Source organism: Alosa pseudoharengus, unplaced genomic scaffold (genome assembly GCF_046254945.1).
Source record: "Alosa pseudoharengus isolate Yale_2024_CS ecotype anadromous, Long Island Sound unplaced genomic scaffold, YU_APseudo_1.1 YU_APseudo_1.1_scf_19, whole genome shotgun sequence".
In the NCBI taxonomy this organism is placed as follows: Eukaryota; Metazoa; Chordata; class Actinopteri; order Clupeiformes; family Clupeidae; genus Alosa; species Alosa pseudoharengus.
The window spans coordinates 16563216-16583368 of NW_027468657.1; the positions used below are offsets into that span (position 1 = coordinate 16563216).

The following is a 20153-nucleotide window of genomic DNA, read 5'->3' on the forward strand; positions in this document are numbered from 1 at the left end:
GGAGGCGCTAGCGAGTCCCTGGGCCACGCCCGGGGTCAAGCTCTTGTACCTAACTGCGATGCATGACACCTGACGTGTGTGCCAAATTTCAAGAGGTTTCGACCATGTTAACCACCTCAAAAACAGGAAAGCAAAAAAGTGGAATAACAATAATAATAATAAATATAGCCGCAAGCGGCAATGGCGGGCCCGAGCACCTGCGGGCCGCAACCCGTGACATGTCGGAATCCAACAAAGCACCGACGTGGTGCGTTTGTGAAATGTACATATTTGATGCGTGTGCTATTTGTTTTTGTATTTGATTTTCTGCCACATGTACTTGCTTAGCCAGGTGGGGGCGCAATGCAAGGCAGGCCCATTGGGTGTCATTATAATCATAATATATATTAACCTGAGAAATTTCAGACCATTCATTTTAAGCAAAGAACATTTCTGATACACTTTTTGGTTGGCCAGATGGTGGCGCTATGATAGGCATGGAAATTACACATGTGAATATCATCACAATAATGATATCCACATTTTTTGTAAACTTTCAGATCAATCACTTAAGGCATTGTCCATTTTCTGGCACATTTACTGCTTGACCAGGTGGTGGCGCTATGCCAGGCAGGCCCATTGGGTGTCTGGATATCATCATAATTATAATATTTATTAACATGAGAAGTTTCAGACCATTTATTCAAAGCATAGAGCATTTCTGGCACATTTCCTGCTTGGCCAGATGGTGGCGCTATGCTAGGCCTGTGAATTACGAATGTGAATATCATCACAATAATGATATCTGATATTTTATAAAGTTTCAGATCAATCACTTAAGGCATTGTCCATTTCTGGCACATTTCCTGCTTGGCCAGGTGGTGGCGCTATGCCAGGCAGGTCCATTGGGTGTCTGAATATCATCATAAACATGATATCTATTAACCTCAGAAGTTTCAGACCATTCATTCAATGAACTGTGATTTATGACACATTTCCTCTTTATGTGGTGAGATATTAAAATCATATCAAATATATAACATATCAAAAATCCCTTCACAATTTAACATCAGCGACATCTTGGCATAATGTTTGCCAAATTTCAAATGAATCTGACAAACCGTCTAGGAGGAGTATGTTCAAATTGATCATGTGAAATCAGCATAATTGCCATTCTTTCTGTTGCCAGTTGGTGGCGCTATGCCAAACATGCATTATGGGCAAGTGAATATCATCACTACCATGGTCTTTAATGACCTGTGAAATTTAAAACATTTCAAGCCATGCATGGTGAATTATGACACATTTATTGTTTGTGTGGAACGGTATTAAAATTAACAATTTCGCCATTTTGTCAAATTACAACATATCAAAAAAAGGCTTCACAATTTAGAATCAGGAACATCTCGGCGGCATGTATACCAACTTTGACATGAATCGGATCAACCGTCTAGGAGGAGTACGTTAAAATTGATCATGTCCACAACGCACAAAATCTCAATTACCTCACTTCCGGTGGGCGTGGCTAATGGCATGTTAATACAAAAGTTGTTTGTTTTTGGGAGTTACATACACCCACCAAATTTGGTGTGTGTATCTAAAACTATATGCCAACCACAAGTCACAGTGACATAAGGGGGCGCTATGGAGTTCCTGGGCAACGCCCGGTGCCAAGCTTTTATCCCTGTCTATTCACTGTATCACTTGATGTGTGTGCCAAATTTCATGCGTTTTCACCCATGGGAAGCACCTCTTTTGGCATCATGATTCATCACATATTTCATCACATATTAGTCTGCACAAAATCCCAAATACCTCACTTCCTGTTGGGCGTGGCTAATGCATTGTACATACGAAAGTCGTTCATCTTGGGGAGATACAGACACCTACCAAATTTGGTGTGTGTAGCTGAAAGTATATGCCCACCACGGGATCAGTCATCTAAGGGGGCGTAAGGGGGCGCTAGCGAGTCCCTGGGCCATACCCGGGGCCAAGCTTTTTTACCTAGCTGCTTTGTGTGACACTTGATGTGTGTGCCAAATTTCAAGACTTTTCGATTATGTTAACCACCTCAAAATATTTGCCAACCACGGGATCAGTCACCTAAGGGGGCGCTAGCGAGTCCCTGGGCCACGCCCGGGGTCAAGCTCTTGTACCTAACTGCGATGCGTGACACCTGACGTGTGTGCCAAATTTCAAGAGGTTTTGACCATGTTAACCACCTCAAAAACAGGAACGCACAAAAGTGGAATAACAATAATAATACAGAATAATAATCCTTACAAAAACAATAGGGCCTTGCGCCCTTCGGTGCTCGGGCCCTAATAATCCTTACAAAAACAATAGGGCCTTGCGCCCTTCGGGTGCTCGGGCCCTAAATATAGCTTCAAGCGGCAATGGCGGGCCCGAGCACCTGCGGGCCGCAACCCGTGACATGTCGGAATCCAACAAAGCACCGACGTGGTGCGTTTGTGAAATGTACATATTTGATTTGTGTTCTATATGTTTTTGTATTTTATTTTCTGCCACATGTACTTGCTTGGCCAGGTGGGGGCGCAATGCAAGGCAGGCCCATTGGGTGTCATCATCATCATAATATATATTAACCTGAGAAATTTCAGACCATTCATTTTAAGCAAAGAACATTTCTGATACACTTTTTGGCCAGATGGTGGCGCTATATTAGGCATTTGAATTACACATGTGAATATCATCGCAATAATGATATCCAATATTTTGCAAAGTTTCAGATCAACCAATATAGGCATTACCAATTTCTGGCACATTTTCCTGCTTGGCCAGATGGTGGCGCTATGACAGGCAAGCCCATAGGGTCTCTGGATATCATTATAATTATAATATCTATTAACCTGAGAAGTTTCAAAACTGTCATTCAAAGCATAGAGCATTTCTGGCATATTTCCTGCTTGGCCAGAAGGTGGCGCTATGCTAGGCCTGTGAATTAAGCACGTGAATATCATCACAATAATGATATCCAATATTTTATAAAGTTTCAGATCAATCACTTAAGGCATTGTCCATTTCTGGCACATTTCCTGCTTGGCCAGGTGGTGGCGCTATGCCAGGCAGGCCCATTGGGTGTCTGGATATCATCATAATCATGATATCTATTAACCTGAGAAGTTTCAGACCATTCATTCAATGCACTGTGATTTATGACACATTTCCTGTTTATGTGGTGAGATATTAAAATCATATCAAATATATTACAACATTCCAAAATCCATTCACAATTTAACATCAGCGACATCTTGGCATAATGTTTGCCAAATTTCAAATGAATCTGACAAACCATTTTGGAGGAGTATGTTCAAATTGATCATGTGACATCAGTATAATTGTCATTCTTTCTGTTGCCAGTTGGTGGCGCTATGCCAAACATGCATTATGGGCATGTGGATATTATCATTAACATGGTCTTCAATGACCTGTGAAATTTAAAACATTTCAAGCCATGCATGGTGAATTATGACACATTTATTGTTTATGTGGAAGGGTATTAAAATTAATAATTTCGCCATTTCGTCAAATTACAACATATCAAAAAAAAACTTCACAATTTATAATCAGGAACATCTCGGCATCATGTATACCAACTTTGACATGAATCGGATCAACCGTCTAGGAGGAGTACGTTAAAATTGATCATGTCCACAACGCACAAAATCTCAATTACCTCACTTCCTGTGGGCGTGGCTAATGGCATGTTAATACAAAAGTTGTTTGTTTTTGGGAGTTACATACACCCACCAAATTTGGTGTGTGTATCTAAAACTATATGCCAACCACAAGTCACTGTGACGTAAGGGGGCGCTATGGAGTTCCTGGGCAACGCCCGGTGCCAAGCTTTTATCCCTGTCTATTCACTGTACCACTTGATGTGTGTGCTAAATTTCATGCGTTTTCGACTATGTTAACCACCTCAAAATATTTGCCAACCACGAGATCAGTCACCTAAGGAGGCGCTAGCGAGTCCCTGGGCCACGCCCGGGGTCAAGCTCTTGTACCTAACTGCGATGCATGACACCTGACGTGTGTGCCAAATTTCAAGAGGTTTCGACCATGTTAACCACCTCAAAAACAGGAAAGCAAAAAAGTGAAATAACAATAATAATAATAATAATAATAATCCTTACAAAAACAATAGGGCCTTGCGCCCTTCGGGTGCTCGGGCCCTAATAATAATAATAATAATAATAATAATAATAATAATAATCCTTACAAAAACAATAGGGCCTTGCGCCCTTCGGTGCTCGGGCCCTAATAATAATAATCCTTACAAAAACAATAGGGCCTTGCGCCCTTCGGTGCTCAGGCCCTAATAAACTGGAAAGCAAATATTGGCAATTGTTGAAAATATGAATGTTTTGATATGTTTTTCTCTTAAATTAAACACTGTATCAATATTCATTACTCTACTGTTGTAATGTTCTGAAAGTGTTCTCACTACTAGTGCATAAGACTGTTCTTCCTTTATACTGAATTCTAAGACTTAGAAACCCCATGCACTCAAAGAAACTAAATGAACACACACACACGCACGCACACGCACACACACACACACACTTCTGGATGGAGTTTTGCATGAGATGTATGCTGCAGTCTTCAGAGCATGGTCCTGTTAGTGATCCAATGAGAGAGAGGGGGGTCAAACAGGCCAACAGAGACAGAGAGGAGAAAGAGAAACATTCTGTGTTTTAAACTCAGATGCAAATGCTACCAAAGGTTTCTGGAAGACACAGCTGGTACTATCAATGTGCATTTTCTTTAATTGCATGTTACGGTAAAGCTGTGCTGTATAGAATATGTACATCTATACTGGAATTTCCTGTGCTGTCATTGTGACTATTAATTTATGTTTATTTTCCTACATCATACACTCATCAGTTTACTTACTGCAGTTTCTGTAGTTTACAGTATGGATTCTCCAGCAGATCAGAGATGTACTTTACTCCTGAGTCTCCTAGTTCATTCCTACTCAGATCCAGCTCTATCAGGTGTGAGGGGTTTGATGTGAGAGCTTTAGTCAGATGAGCACAGCCTTCTTCTCTTATGTTGTTGTTATTAAGCCTGTAGGGAGAGAGGTGGGGTGGGGTGAGTGGCATCCATTACTGACTCCATATGTAGAATTACGACACGGCAGAAAATGAAGACTTCAGAGTATTCTGATTGTTCAGCTCTCCTTGATGATGCACCTATAGGAAAATATTTCTCTCATTAATAAACTAGAAATTAAATATTGGGGATTGTTGAAAATATGAATGTTTTGATATGTTTTCCTTTTAAATTAAAGACTGTATCAATATTCATTACTTTACTGTTGTTCTCCCTACTGGTGCATAAGACTGTTCTTCCTTTTCACTGAGTTCTAAGACTTAGAAACCCTATGCACACAAAGAAACTAAATTAACACACACACACACACACTTCTGGATGGAGTTTTGCATGAGATGCATATAATGCAGTCTTCAGAGCATGGTCCTGTTAGTGATCCAATGAGAGAGAGGGGGTTGTGGCTGAACGCGTTCATTGAACGATAGTTCAAGACCTCGTTCATATTTTGGGTGAACGTAAACTGAACATGCTGTACTGCCTGATGAACGTTACTGTGAACTTGTTCATTCTGGTGTCTGTGTGAATGGCATGCTCTCTCACTTTAAAGGTCCAGTATGTAGGAAATAATGGAAAATAAACTGTAACCATTCCAAAAATTATCACCATATGTTGTCAGAGAGTAAGGAAACACGATGAATTGAAGTAATGGGTTATTTGACAACATTACTCTAACCCGTAAAACCCCGTAAAACCCATGAAAAAAAATGAGTTACGGGGCGGAATCTCTTGGAATTTTCGTTTATGTTTTGAACGATTCATTCTAGAATAGCGTATTAATAATGGGCTAGCGCGTCCTCCTATTTGGGTTGCCGAATTAGCAAAGGCCAACTGTCAACAGCTGTCAGTTGTAGTCATGAACGCCTACGAGAGGCAGGCAAATTTCCAAAATTAAAACAAGAAACAAATTAAGTGGACATCGGAGGAGCTTCCTGATATGGTGACGTCTTCGTCAAACGAAGAATATCAAGTCTGACGCAGAGTTGGCCATATTTCTCCACAACAGGTAGCATAGGCTAAACTTCATCTGCATCGCTAACTTCAGCTAAATATGTTATGTTGGTTAGAGAGGTATTTTTTGTTTTCACTGTTTCCGTAATGTGTAGGGGGTGGGTCATGGTTGGAGAAACGTTAAAGCAGCTGCAGGTCAACTAACGTTAGCTAAGTCTTCATTACATCTGGCAACCCAGAAGAGGCTCGCGTCTGGTAGTCTTGAGAACGTTCACCAGTGTTTTGATTTTGGCCTACAGAACGTTCGGTAACAATCCTACAAATCGCACCTTTAACTTCGTTCAGTAGGGTGCCAGATTTTTATAAAAACCTTTCAGGTGAAAACCCGGCTAAAACCAAACGTAAAAAAGCCTTAACCCTTAGAACCCGATTGACGCAAAGTGCGTCAAAAAACACACCCTTTCTTCTCTGTTACATTGCTCCAGAATGGTTCATCGCAGCGAGATGAAACCTTTATTGCACGACAGAGCAGAAGTGGGGCTTTCCAACGAGACTACACACTTGTCTGTACGATCAAGTATGAAAATTTAAAAAAATCATGAAATTAAATCAAATTGCATCATATTTACAGTCTATACTTCTCTGCATTCACCTGCACACACATTACTCTAGTTTGAATTACTCGCGAACCCGTGATCGCATCGATATGGCAAGCATATCAGATGAAAGAGGGGGCACAGGGCTATCCATTGGTACCATGTTTATCGATCCTTCTGGCTTATAAAATCAGACGAAGTGACTGCAAAATAATAACGTCATGTACACAAACCAACGCTGCACACTCATTACTCTCGTTTGAATTACTCGCGGACCCGTGATCGCATAGATATGCCACGCATGTCAGATGAAAGAGGAGACTCAGAGCTATCATTTGATACCAAGTACATCCTTCTGGGTTATAAAACAGACGAAGTGACAGCAAAATAATAACTTCATATAGCTGGACTTACCCCACGTTTTTGTCTGTTCTTGTGGCAAAGCATGTTTATAATCCAATGCTATCATGTGTTTCTCTATGGCAAAGCATGTTCATATTCCGGTTTTGAGATCCTAGCAAATTCCTGCATGGCATCCAATTCAAGGCTCACATTGCATCCCAATTTGTTCAACAAATAAACACCTTTTTTGCCTTTACTTTGTTCATGGCAATGCAGTAAAGAGTTGAGAATTATTATGACTGCATACACACAGGCACGCAGGCTAACACGCAACCTCGGGTCAAGTCAGGTCAGATCAGTTCGTGTCACAGATATGGAGCGCAGAAAGGTCATTTTTCATCACTAGCATTTATTTCCGTAAATCACACAGCAAATATTTCTGTAAATTGCTCAGCCCCAGAGTATCCCTCCAACATGCCAATTATATTGCCCGATTCAGGACAGTCTGCCCTACACACACATGAAATGCATGTAGAGCTGTGAGCTTGCTGTGGTGAGATACATGTCGAAATATAAGCATTTTTATAATACACTTTTTATATTTTAATTCTTTAAAAATCTAAATAAAATCAATGCTAGTATTAATACATGAAATGATGGCAGATCCGAATAGCCTAAACTCTCCTGAAAAAAACAATATATAATATATGTGTGTGGCACTTACAATGACCAGAATAAATCCTTATGAATAAAGGTAGTGAAAATGCCCTAAAAACAGCTTAGGGTTCTAAGGGTTAATATGTAGCCAGCCTTTTTCAAACTATGGGCTGCGGACACTGCTGGTCCGTGGAGCCACAGAGTGAAATTATGCCCAGTGCTTCGTCTGATAATTTGCTGCGCAATTGATCAAAGAACGCATACCGACAAGAAAAAACATTTCTGCAATCAGGAGGAAATACTTGCTAATTTGGTGTCATCAAACATAGAGGCATACAATTAAGTGGTGGTATGAGTGTTCTTTCAATGCATGCGCACGTCTGCGTGAGAGAAACTCAACCACTCGATAACGTTAGTAGCAAAGCGCCGCTTCAACCTGTTGGAAGGCTATTTAATTATGTAACAACATTTAATAGAACGACATGGATTCTTGCAACTTACATGAAAATAGAGCAGAGACATAATACACTTTCTAGCATTGAGTATTGTATCAAAGTTTTGTAGTCAAAATTGAATATAATGTGGCCAAAAGCTATTGTAGCATAATTAGTCTTCCTGTTAAAGATCTCCAGATCAGTGATATATGCCTATCTACTACGCCATTTACCATAAACCAAAGCTGGTATTGTGTTTCCTAAATCCTTACATTCAGGCATTCGAATGAAATTTCATTAAAAAGCATGTCAGTGTTTTTTCCATTTGCCTACAGTGGGTGCTATTTCGAAATGGTCGTTTCACTCACGGTCCACGTGTTTCACGCAGCTATGTGAAACGTATTACAACCGTCGCCACTAGGTGGCAGCTTAAGTCTGCTGCGGCCAGAGCCATATATAGAGCCTCATATATACATCTCTGGCTGTGGCATCGCTGGTGTGGACTGCCCGTTCGGTGATCCGTTTGGCAGGAGCAATGAACTGTCAACGCATTTAATTAATCATACCTCACTTGTTGAAGCTCGGCGGATCAACCTCTGTGCTCTAAGCTCTAAGCACCTTATAAAATTAATAATAATCAGAGGCATTGCTAGAAGTTGAAAACATTTGTGGCTTTAGCCCAGAAGTAAAACCTCCTATATAAGCAGGGGTTCGGGGAACATTTTAAAAGTTGGTTTCTTAAACATGCAACTTGAACATAGTTTGAGATGATTTGAGACTGTTTATTATTGTTATGTTGTGTTACTGTTTATTATTTTATATTTATTTTTAACAGCCAAACAAATGTTGTATGAGTTGCATTTCGGATGTCGGGTATTTGCGCATAGCGCGTGCATCTGAGAAGAAAGAATGTGATGAGTGTAAGGCTAGATTATAAATATTTAATAAATAACACCGCAGTTTTTTAATTTAAGCCATAGCATAATCCATGTGTCTCTTCACAAATGACCAACACGTTATCAAATCATTCCGTAGGTTTGACTTGATTCAGTTTTATCGCGATGTCGAACTTAACTTCCAGGCCACTGTCAACAAGGTAGGTCTACTGTAAAATGAAAAACTGTAATGAATTCCATGATATGGTGTGTTTTCCATATGGTGTGTTTTCTTTTTTTTTTGAGAGAGAGAGAGAGAGAGAGAGACAGAGAGAGAGACTCACAAAGTTGAAATCATATCATGGCTTCAATGTGGCCTACTAAATATCTGCATAACATAGGCTACTGTACATCACATTACATCACAAGCGCTTCAAATGTGCGTACTGTCTCCGAGTGCGTGTTTCAAAGGCCTAGGCTACTTTGAAAAAAAGATAAGCACTTGAATAATGGTCTAGGAGCTGAAGTTTAGACTTTTTTGTCAGAAAACTATTTCATTTGAATTATGGACTGCCTTTGAATCAAGTTTGATCAGACTTTAAGTTGATAGAAGACAGTTTCAAGACGCTAGGTAGCCTACCTGTTAAGAAATAAATGCATTTTTGCCCCATGGAAGTAGCCTAATTTAATAACGGCAAAATATAATTTTTTGAAAAGTATACTCTGATTTTTTTTAATAAAGATTGTTGCTTTTGTATTTGCCATGGCTGATAGGCCTATTTTAATTAATGAGTTAATCAATGGCTTCGGTGCGCAGAGACATAGCTATTAGGGATAATGTATAACTTCATAAAAAGACATTATGCAAAGTGTCTTTTTCCTCCGCTTCGCATCGGGGTCCAGTTTGTCCTGTTGGGGCTTATTTTCCTGATAATGACAGTTGTATACATTATCCCACTTATTATACGGCTACTTGCCAAAATGAGACAAGACACTTTGCTCTTTTTAAATGTATTTGTTACCGTTTTCATTGGCTTATGCCGAGGAACAAACTTCACCAAATACACTGAACTTGAATCCAACAGACACACCTCCATTCACAGAGGCTCCGTGACTATCAGTCAATATACGATCTATCATATTTTCCAAAAGGCAGATATTCTCCTTCAGAATCAGAATAGGTGAATAACAGATCCAAGACTTCATCACACGTTTTTTTAACATTTGGTGTATTTCTGCTTCAATTTGTGCAAAACTATGGCCCGCATCGCTTCCGCGTTATGGAGGAAATTTTTTCACGTGCTTCCTGAAAACGTTGAAAGGTTGAGCTTGAATCGAAGCTCTGGGTGTTTGCCAACTAGTGGTCAAGAGTACAAATGAGATTTTACACTGTACTCGCGTCTATCGTCTGTTTCATTCAGTAATGACGCTTGTCGCAATATTGCGACATGGGCGGTTAGAGACATGCATGTCGAAATTTGCTGCAAATTCAAAACAGGATTACTCTGGAACGGCTAACTGCAGGGGACTGCTTTACACCTTTGTGTTCGGTAAGGTCTGCTGTTTATTTTGATATATGGTTTGTCATATGTTGAACGAAGGGTTCGTGAAGTATTCCACCGAGATGAATGGGTAGGGAGACAGAACCTAGAATTTATGATTACCGTATTTTCCGGACTATAAGTCGCACTTTTTTTCATATTTTGGCTGGTCCTGCGACTTATAGTCAGGTGCGACTTATATATGAAAAAATTATATAATTGAACATGTTTTTAAATGTTAATTTATATTAACTGACATGAACCGTACATGAAACATTACTGTTTACAGCCTTGAGAGAGCGTTCTCAAATGCACAAGTCCTGTGCACTTTCAGTTAGAGATTAGTGCTTGTGCTATGCCTGAAACACACATGCATACTTAAATCCTTGCCGGGCCTCAGATTCGGACAAATAAAAGCCCGTATAATTTTGTTCCAAATTAACTCATAAAAGAGCTCTTCTTAATAATTTATATTGTTGGTTGGTTTATTCTTGTTGCCAATGAAAAGTCATCGTCCCTAACCATGAGTCTCCAACACGTTGCTCTCAAGCTAGTCACACGCAGCCCCTGTCTGAGCTAGAGGCTGAAGCAATAACCTAAATTTAAACACAATTGTTGCTGCCAGGCATCAGCCTACGAATTTTATAAAAAAGTAAATCATGCATAATTTAAAAAATAACTAAATTTAGGCTATCTTAGACCTTTTTAGCTATATGGAATAAGGTTTCCCTTGCAGCACAGCACACATTCCATGAATGAATGAAAGCGGATGCCTTATCTCGCTATAAGCGGATGGAAATCCCGACACTCTTTCATACATGAAACTTAATAGTGAACCATTGATAGCCTACCGGTATGCCGCTCCAAACGAAAAGTATAGGCCTATGTTTCACAGTAAAACGCAAGAAATAAAGGCCTATAGCTGACTCAAATAAGCCATGGTCCAAATAAAGGTGCTGTGCTTTGCCCAGCCATAATTTGAGGATTTAGGCTATGATAGTCTGTCCCCTAAACATTCCTCACCCGTTATCTAGACATGCATGAAAAAAACAAAAACAAAACTCACTGCCATGTAATATTTGATCGCTGTTTTGCTACTAATTATCTTTCATGTGAATACGCACAGAAAGTGAAAGTAGGCCTTATATGCTCTCCGTGTCTGTAGCTGTCTGTTCACGTCCGCAATCGATTATAACATTCCTCAAATGGAGAACACATCCATGTTCTCTCACGTTATATTATAGGCTTTCATGCTTCTGTGTTTGCAAAATAGGCTACCTGACGGTTCCTGATCGCTAAACGTTTGTTTTCCTTTCCTGTCGATAGCGGTTGATGTAGAAGCACCTATAGGCTATAATTTGACTTTAGCGGTGACAAATCCTGCTGAGAGAGAGAGAGAGAGAGAGAGAGGCACCCAAAAAGTGGTCCTGCGCACGTGCATGTGTCTCTGCATGGGGTTCAATTGAAGTCAGAGTTGGTCCGTCCAGTCAATAGTCCCGCATTCAGGCCGCTCTATTATTAGATTAATGTCAGACAGCGCTGTAAAATGTGTGAGAATTTCTCGCATTATGATGGCTAGAGTTGCGGGACTTTTATTAGTATGCTCAATACTTAGTAATAATTTATGCGCAATACCTGCAATCCTGCGCTGAAATTTAGGCCTTGGTTTTAAATGCGCATATTTTTTTCTCTCGCTCTCTCGGCGAGCATTTGTTCTGCTGCCAGCTTGTTCCAATATATCGTCCAAAATGCCTGATTGCATTGCATTCTCCACATTTTTAGCTACATTTTCATGTACCACATCAGCATTTTTGTTCAGTGAATTTTTTGTGAACTGCTTTACAATAGCGCCGGGCCCTTGTCAGTAGCCTTCGGCTTGCCTCTTGCCACTATTCACTCCTTCGTCTTCAACTTTCCCTGTAGAATTCTCAATATTTTTGGCCTCAATGTGTCCAGTTACATAGTCTGTCTGTTCTTAGTCTTGGATTTTGTGAAATAAATTTCTAAATATCACCTGCTTGCTGCAGCTTCGGTCTGCACGTCCTTTTAAAACCGCATCTTTTTCTCTCTCAAGAATTTAATCTGCTGCCGGCTTGTCTCTCCACATCGTCCAAAATGCTTGATTGCATTGCATTCTCCATATTTTTAGCTAAATTTTCATGTACCACATCAGCATTTTTGTTCAGTGAATCTTTTGTAAATTGCTTTACAATTACCATCGGGCCTATAGTCCTATTGCTTGTCTTGCCTCAGCTTCGGTCACGTCCTTTTAAAACCGTCTTTTTCTCTATCATGAGCATTTAATCTGCTGCCAGCTTGTGACTCCACATCGCCCAAATTGCTTGATTGAATTGCATTCTCCACATTTTTAGCTAAATTTTCATGTATCATATCAGCATTTTTGTTCAGTGAATCTTTTGTAAATTGCTTCACAATTATCGTCGGGCCTATAGGCCTATCGCCTGGCTTGCTTCAGTCTCGTCTAAAACTGCATCTTTTTCTCTCTCGTGAGCATTTAATCTGATGCCAGCTTGTGACTCCACATCGCCCAAAATACTTGATTGCATTGTATTCTCCACATTTTAGATACATTTTGGTGTACCACATGGCATTTTATTTCAGTGAATCTTTTGCTTTGCCATTACCTCTGGCCTGATGCACCGGCCGCCGCTACGGCCGTTTTGGGGGCAGCCGTGGCCTACTGGTTAGCACTTCGGACCTGTAACCAGAGGGTTGCCGGTTCGAGCCCCGACCAGTAGGCACGGCTGAAGTGCCCTTGAGCAAGGCACCTAACCCCTCACTGCTCCCCGAGCGCCGCTGTTGATGCAGGCAGCTCACTGCGCCGGGATTAGTGTGAGCTTCACCTCACTGTGTGTACACCGTGTGCTGTGTGTGTTTCACTAATTCACGGATTGGGATAAATGCAGAGACCAAATTTCCCTCACGGGATCAAAAGAGTATATATACTTTATATACTTATATACCTTCCTGCCCTCCTCTTGGCTGCCTTCACTCCTTCGTCTTCATTAACATTAATCTTTTTGGCCTCAATAATCCAGTTACATAGTCTCTGTTTTTGGTTTTGGATTTTGTGAAATACATTTCTAAATAAATGTGACTTATAGTCCGGTGCGACTTATATATGTTTTTTTTTCTGTTCATGATGCATTTTTTGACTGATGCGACTTACAGTAAATTGAATCATATTATTTACTTGTCTCGCAAACTGTTCACCACAGCAATTAGCGGTTAACATTGTTTAAAAGCTGAGAAAAAGCTCTTTCATGTGATGATCTGATACTTGTGATGTCTGTGTGATGAGTACACTACTTCGCGAATAGTTCAACTGAGAAGAATGGGTCAATTTGGACGCACTTTCATCTTGACGTGCGCTGTCACTTTCTACACTGCGTAAAAGACTAAATTAATTTGCGCTGTGAATGCTAAGATTATTTTGACAGGCCATAGGCTAATAAAATACGCTATTAATCAGACGCAAACCAGAATATTGAAAGAAGAGGGCAACAAGGCCACAGTGGCCTGTAAACCTCTGATTTTCAAAGGGGCATCACGGCCAACGCAATAGGCTACTAGGCTATTTGTTTTGCCTTACTCTTGATTCATTTAGGCTAGGCCTTTTTATTCAGTTATTCCTCATCTTCCGTCCTTGTGTAGTGCATGCATTCTCAGACCTGTCACTGATCATCGTAAGGGAGGTGTTTGGAATCATTCCTGCGTTACAATCATCAGCCAATCAAGGTGGTCACTTCAGTCAAGCTCGTGCATGAGTAATGACATCATCCATAGCAACAAAGACTCACTCTTAGTTTAGGAGTTGTCATTTTTTCTTACTGAGAGTAGGTCTGAAAGGCTTTGTGAATAACTTAATAAGAGACTTAACTAGATAACTCCTAGCTAAAATCTTTTATTGCTATTTAGGAGTACTCCTAGTGGTAAGATAAAAGGCTTTGTGAATATGGCCCCTGGTGTCTAACCCAATGCATAGCCCATTTACACAAAATAATGGTCGAATATTACTGATGATATTTCATTGTTATTTAAAAACATGCAGTGCGCGTAGGGAACCAAAAACATCTTGCTCATAAAAAAACATCATGCCGCATATTGTGGCGGGTCTGTTATTTAGCCTACCAACTGTAGGCTGCACAAACTACAGGCCTTTATTTTGGGCAAGCCTGCATTCGAGGCAGGCCTTTATTTAATAAGGCTTCTGTTGAAGAATTTTATATAAAGCCATGCACTGACAGTAATCCTCCTGCCACCGTTACCACAGCTGTGTGAGCGCGTCCCTGGATAGTGTGGCATGTTCACACGTTATGTCTCCTTCTTGCAAACTTGACCTATAGCGCAACCATTTACATCTTCATAAAATAACAACTTGCCAGATATGCCTTCATAGCTTTGGGCTTCATTCAGCATTTTGTTCTTCCACTGGAAATTACTCTTCTACATTTGCTGCCTACTGCATCCTTTCTGTTTTTATTGTTTAGAAAACGTAAAAAAAAAACACAAATAGCCTACAGATTCTTGCGTGCGTACATTCTCTATTCTCTCCAAAATGTTCCCGTTCTATAGGCTGGCCAAGTGCGTAATTCTGCGGCATAAAGCAGATGTATTTGTTTATTGTACAGAAAAATAAAAATAACCTGTCAAGCAGTCAATTGACTACATTGCAGTCAAGAAGTAGGGCAAATTCATTTACGAAACCAAAACGTGGGTCATAGATGTCTAAGCCTCTATTGTGTAGCCTGTTAAAAATGTTGCTAGATAATATTAAATTGCCAACAACATTGTTTTCTGCAGAAGCCTACCCTAGGCTACAGATTAATTCTGAACAGTTATTTCTCTACTGGCTCAATTATCAAAAAGGTGCTCTCTTCGTCCTCCGCAAATGAAGCAGGTAGTTTCGTATAGGGACGTTAGAATAAATTAGCGTTTGCGATTGACAACGTTGTGATAAGTAGGCTATAACACTAACTTTGCAAAGTTAACTTGAATGCATCAATTTTGAACAAAGTTGTGTAGGCTACACTGCGCCAGTTGTAGTCTGCATGAACAGTTCTTGCACAAGACACTGTTTTGATTTGCGTAGGGGAGAGGCGGGCTGAAGCCAACCTGTTTGAGGGAGAGCGGTGCAAGGAGAGAATGTGTGCTCTGTCCTGCGCATATCTCTACAATGAAATAATGTGTCTAGGCTAATCTATATTTTCAATAAGCAATCACTGCATGCCTATGGAAACAATAAGTCAATATATTAGAGATATCAAGAGTAATGCAGGAATGGACGTTACAGTTATTCAGTAACTGTAACGAATTACTGAAATTTGTACTTTGTAACGCGTTACCCCCAACACTGACAATAACGTAGACAGCAAATTAAAGGAACCATATGTAAGATTGTGGCCAAAACTGGTACTGCAATCACTTTCAAATTACTGTAGAGTGGTGTATCCCCTCCCCCTCCCCCCTGACTCGAGGTTGCCAACCCGGATGCCGAAAAACTACTGACTTTGTGATTAGTAGATAGGTAGAGGGTGACGCATCAGGCCAAAACACAACATGAAATGATAAAACACAACATCAACATCAGTTGAGGGCTGCAACTTCACTTTTTAAATGACAATATCTTGGACTACTGTTGTCAGAGATATAAGTATTTGAAATGAACATTTCTTAATGTCTAGTGACATACCAGGGCCATTTTAGGATTAATTGAAATACATTTCTTACATACGGTTCCTTTAAGATATTTTTTCATTTTGTGGAGCGGCACCGGTAGGCTATCAAAAGCAGATTTTGATTTTCGTTACCACTGTGTAGACAAGCCTTATGCCATACCCAAGTAGTCTAAATCGAGGTAATGTTTAATTATGCATGATTTATTTTGTTATTAAATTCATAGGCTGGGATTCCTCTCGGCAACAATTATGTTTAAAGGTAGCCTCCTGCTTTTTCAGAAGGGGCGGCAGGCAGGCTACTGACAGAACGATGTACAGTGGCAGAGCGACGAACAGTGGCTGAAAGTGGTACTAAAGTTTCACACAGCTTCACGCTGCGTAATGCGCGACTGAAGTGGCCATTTCAAAGTAATGCCCACTGTAGTTCATTTTAAAATTTGTAAACTGAAATTTTAACTAGTTCATGTAGAAAGTGAACTTTCCCAACACTGTCAAACAGGCCAGCAGAGAAGGAGAGGAGAAAGAGAAACATTCTGTGTACTAAACTCAGATGCAAATGTTACCAAAAGGTTTCTGGAAGACACAGCTGGTACTATCAATCTGCATTTTCTTTAATTGCATGTTACTGTAAAGCTGTGCTGTATAGAATGTGTACATCTATACTGGAATTTCCTGTCCCACGATTATGAATATTAATGTATGTTTATTTAACTACATCATACACTCATCAGTTTACTTACTGCAGTTTCTGTAGTTTACAGTCTAGATTCTCCAGTAGAGCAGAGATGTGCTTCACTCCTGAGTCTCCAAGTTCATTCTTACTCAGATCCAGCTCTATCAGGTGTGAGGGGTTTGATGTGAGAGCTTTAGTCAGATGAGCACAGCCTTCTTCTCTTATGTTGCTGTTATCAAGCCTGTAGGGAGAGAGGGTGGGGTGGGGTGATTGACATCCATTACTGACTCCATATGTAGAATTACAACACGGCTGAAAATGAAGACTTCAGAGTATTCTGATTGTTCAGCTCTCCTTGATGATGTACCTATAGGAAAACATTCATTAATAAACTGGAAAGTAAATATGGGTAATTGTTGAAAATATGAATCTTTTGATATGTTTTTCTTCTAAATTAAACACTGTATCAATATTCATTACTTTACTGTTGTAATGTTTTGAGAGTGTTCTCCCTACTAGTGCATAAGACTGTTCTTCCTTTTCACTGAATTCTAAGACTTAGAAACCCCATGCACACAAAGAACCTAAATGAACACGCACACACATGCACGCACACACACACACACACACACACACACACACACACACACACACACTTCTGGATGGAGTTTTGCATGAGATGTATGCTGCAGTCTTCAGAGCATGGTCCTGTTAGTGATCCAATGAGAGAGAGGGGGGTCAAACAGGCCGGCAGAGACAGAGAGGAGAAAGAGACACATTCTGTTTACTAAACTCAGATGCAAATGCTACCAAAGGTTTCTGGAAGACACATCTGGTACTATCAATCTGCATTTTCTTTAATTGCATGTTACTGTAAAGCTGTGCTGTATAGAATGTGTACATCCAGGGTAGGACTTTCACGGCGGCCACGACGGCCATGGCCGTCTTTGCCCCTTGCGTTGGCCCTGATGCCCCTTTGAAAATCAGGGGGTTTACAGGCCACTGTGGCCTTGGTGCCCCCTTCTTTCAATATTCTGGTTTGCGTCCGACTAATAGCGTATTTTATTAGCCTATGGCCTGACAAAATAATCTTAGCATTCACAGCGCAAATTAATGTAGTCTTTTATGCAGTGGAGAAAGTGACAGCGCACGGCAAGAAAGAAAGTGCGTCCAGATTCACCCAGTCTTCTCAGTTTAACTACAGTACTCGCGAAGTAGCCTACTCATCATACAGACATCACGAGTATCACATCACATGAAAGAGCTTTTTCTCAGCTTTTAAACGATGTTAGCCATTTGGTGAACGGTTCGCGAGACAAATAAATACTATGATTAAATTGAATCATAAATTCTAGGTTCTGCGCCTATCTCCCTACCCATTCATCTTGGTGGAATACTTCACGAACCCTTCATTCAAAACATGACAAACCATATATCAAAATAAGCAGCAGACCTTACCGAACACGAAGGTTTAAAGCAGTCCCCTGTACAGTTAGCCGTTCCAGAGTAATCCGGTTTTGAATTTGCAGCAAATTTCGACATGCATGTCTCCAAATTTGGGCTTTAAGTTTCACAACGTGTTTACATTTTTCTATGTGATTTCATAACAGGCCAAATACAAAATGTAAATGTTACAAATATCGCCTAGATGTCGGTAAATATTAAAATCAGAGGCTATACAGCTGACTAAGAGTTTGTTAAAGTAGCCTTAATGATCACAATATGCTAAGCATGCATCTAGGCTATTTGAGTTTCTTAAAGCTGAGCTGTGCTTAAATTGTTCAATACATGATTTCATAACAGGCCAAATATAAAGTAAATGTTAAATATAGCCTAGATATCTGTAAATATTAGATAATCAGATGATTTACAGTTCTATGTAATATATCATGTTTCATGTTTTTGTAATGTTTCATACAGTGATGCAGGTCTACTGCTGTGAATAGGCTAAATACAATTTTGATAATTTTTAGAGCATACTACTGTATAGTTAACTTTGGCCTTTGTGCCCTGACATGTGGCCTTTGTGCCCCCCACCAAATATGCCCAACTGAAGGCCAAGTGGCCTTGCCCCTAAAACGGTGAAATTCTAAGCCTGTGTACATCTATACTGGAAATCCCTGTCCCGCCATTCTGAATATTAAGTTATGTTTATTTAACTACATCATACACTCATCAGTTTACTTACTGCAGTTTCTGTAGTTTACAGTCTAGATTCTCCAGTAGAGCAGATATGTGCTTCACTCCTGAGTCTCCTAGATCATTCTTACTCAGATCCAGCTCTATCAGGTGTGAGGGGTTTGATCTGAGAGATTTAGTCAGATGAGAACAGCCTTCTTCTCTTATGTTGCTGTTATCAAGCCTGTAGGGAGAGAGGGTGGGGTGGGGTGGGGTGATTGACATCCATTACTGACTCCATATGTAGAATTACGACTCGGCAGAAAATGAAGACTTCAGAGTATTCTGATTGTTCAGCTCTCCTTGATGATGTACCTATAGGAAAACATTCATTAATAAACTGGAAAGTAAATATGGGTAATTGTTGAAAATATGAATCTTTTGATATGTTTTTCTTCTAAATTAAACACTGTATCAATATTCATTACTTTACTGTTGTAATGTTTTGAGAGTGTTCTCCCTACTAGTATAAGACTGTTCTTCCTTTTCACTGAATTGTAAGACTTAGAAACCCCATGCACACAAAGAAACTAAATGAACACACACACACACACACACACTTCTGGATGGAGTTTTGCATGAGATGTATGCTGCAGTCTTCAGAGCATGGTCCTGTTAGTGATCCAATGAGAGAGAGGGGGGTCAAACAGGCCAACAGAGACAGAGAGGAGTAAGAGAAACATCCTGTTTACTAAACTCAGATGCAAATGCTACCAAAGGTTTCTGGAAGACACAGCTGGTACTATCGATGTGCATTTTCTTTAATTCCATGTTACTGTAAAGCTGTGCTGTATAGAATAGGTACATCTATACTGGAGTTCCCTGTCCCGCCATTCTGAATATTAAGTTATGTTTATTTAACAACATAATACACGCATCAGTTTACTTACTGCAGTTTCTGTAGTTTACAGTCTGGATTCTCTAGCAGAGGAGATATTTGCTTCACTCCCGAGTCTCCTAGTTCATTCCTACTCAGATCCAGCTCTATCAGGTGTGAAGGGTTTGATGTGAGAGCTTTAGTCAGATGAACACAGCCTTCTTCTGTTATGTTGTTGTAATCAAGTCTGTAGGGAGAGGGTGGGGTGGGTGAGTGGC

The 20153-nt window shown here is 40.1% G+C and overlaps 1 protein-coding gene across 2 annotated transcripts in view; it reads right to left on the bottom strand.

The window, feature by feature from the left end:
• Positions 1 to 20153, bottom strand: part of LOC143132392 (uncharacterized) — a 151276-nt gene that overhangs the window by 59731 nt on the left and 71392 nt on the right. For both annotated transcript variants that reach the window (XM_076291874.1, XM_076291873.1), the window contains 4 exons: positions 19949 to 20122; positions 19069 to 19242; positions 16948 to 17121; positions 4897 to 5070 (listed from right to left, as the gene is read on the bottom strand). In XM_076291874.1, coding sequence (XP_076147989.1) covers positions 4897 to 5070; positions 16948 to 17121; positions 19069 to 19242; positions 19949 to 20122 — 696 coding nt within the window. The remainder of the gene's footprint in view (positions 1 to 4896; positions 5071 to 16947; positions 17122 to 19068; positions 19243 to 19948; positions 20123 to 20153) is intronic.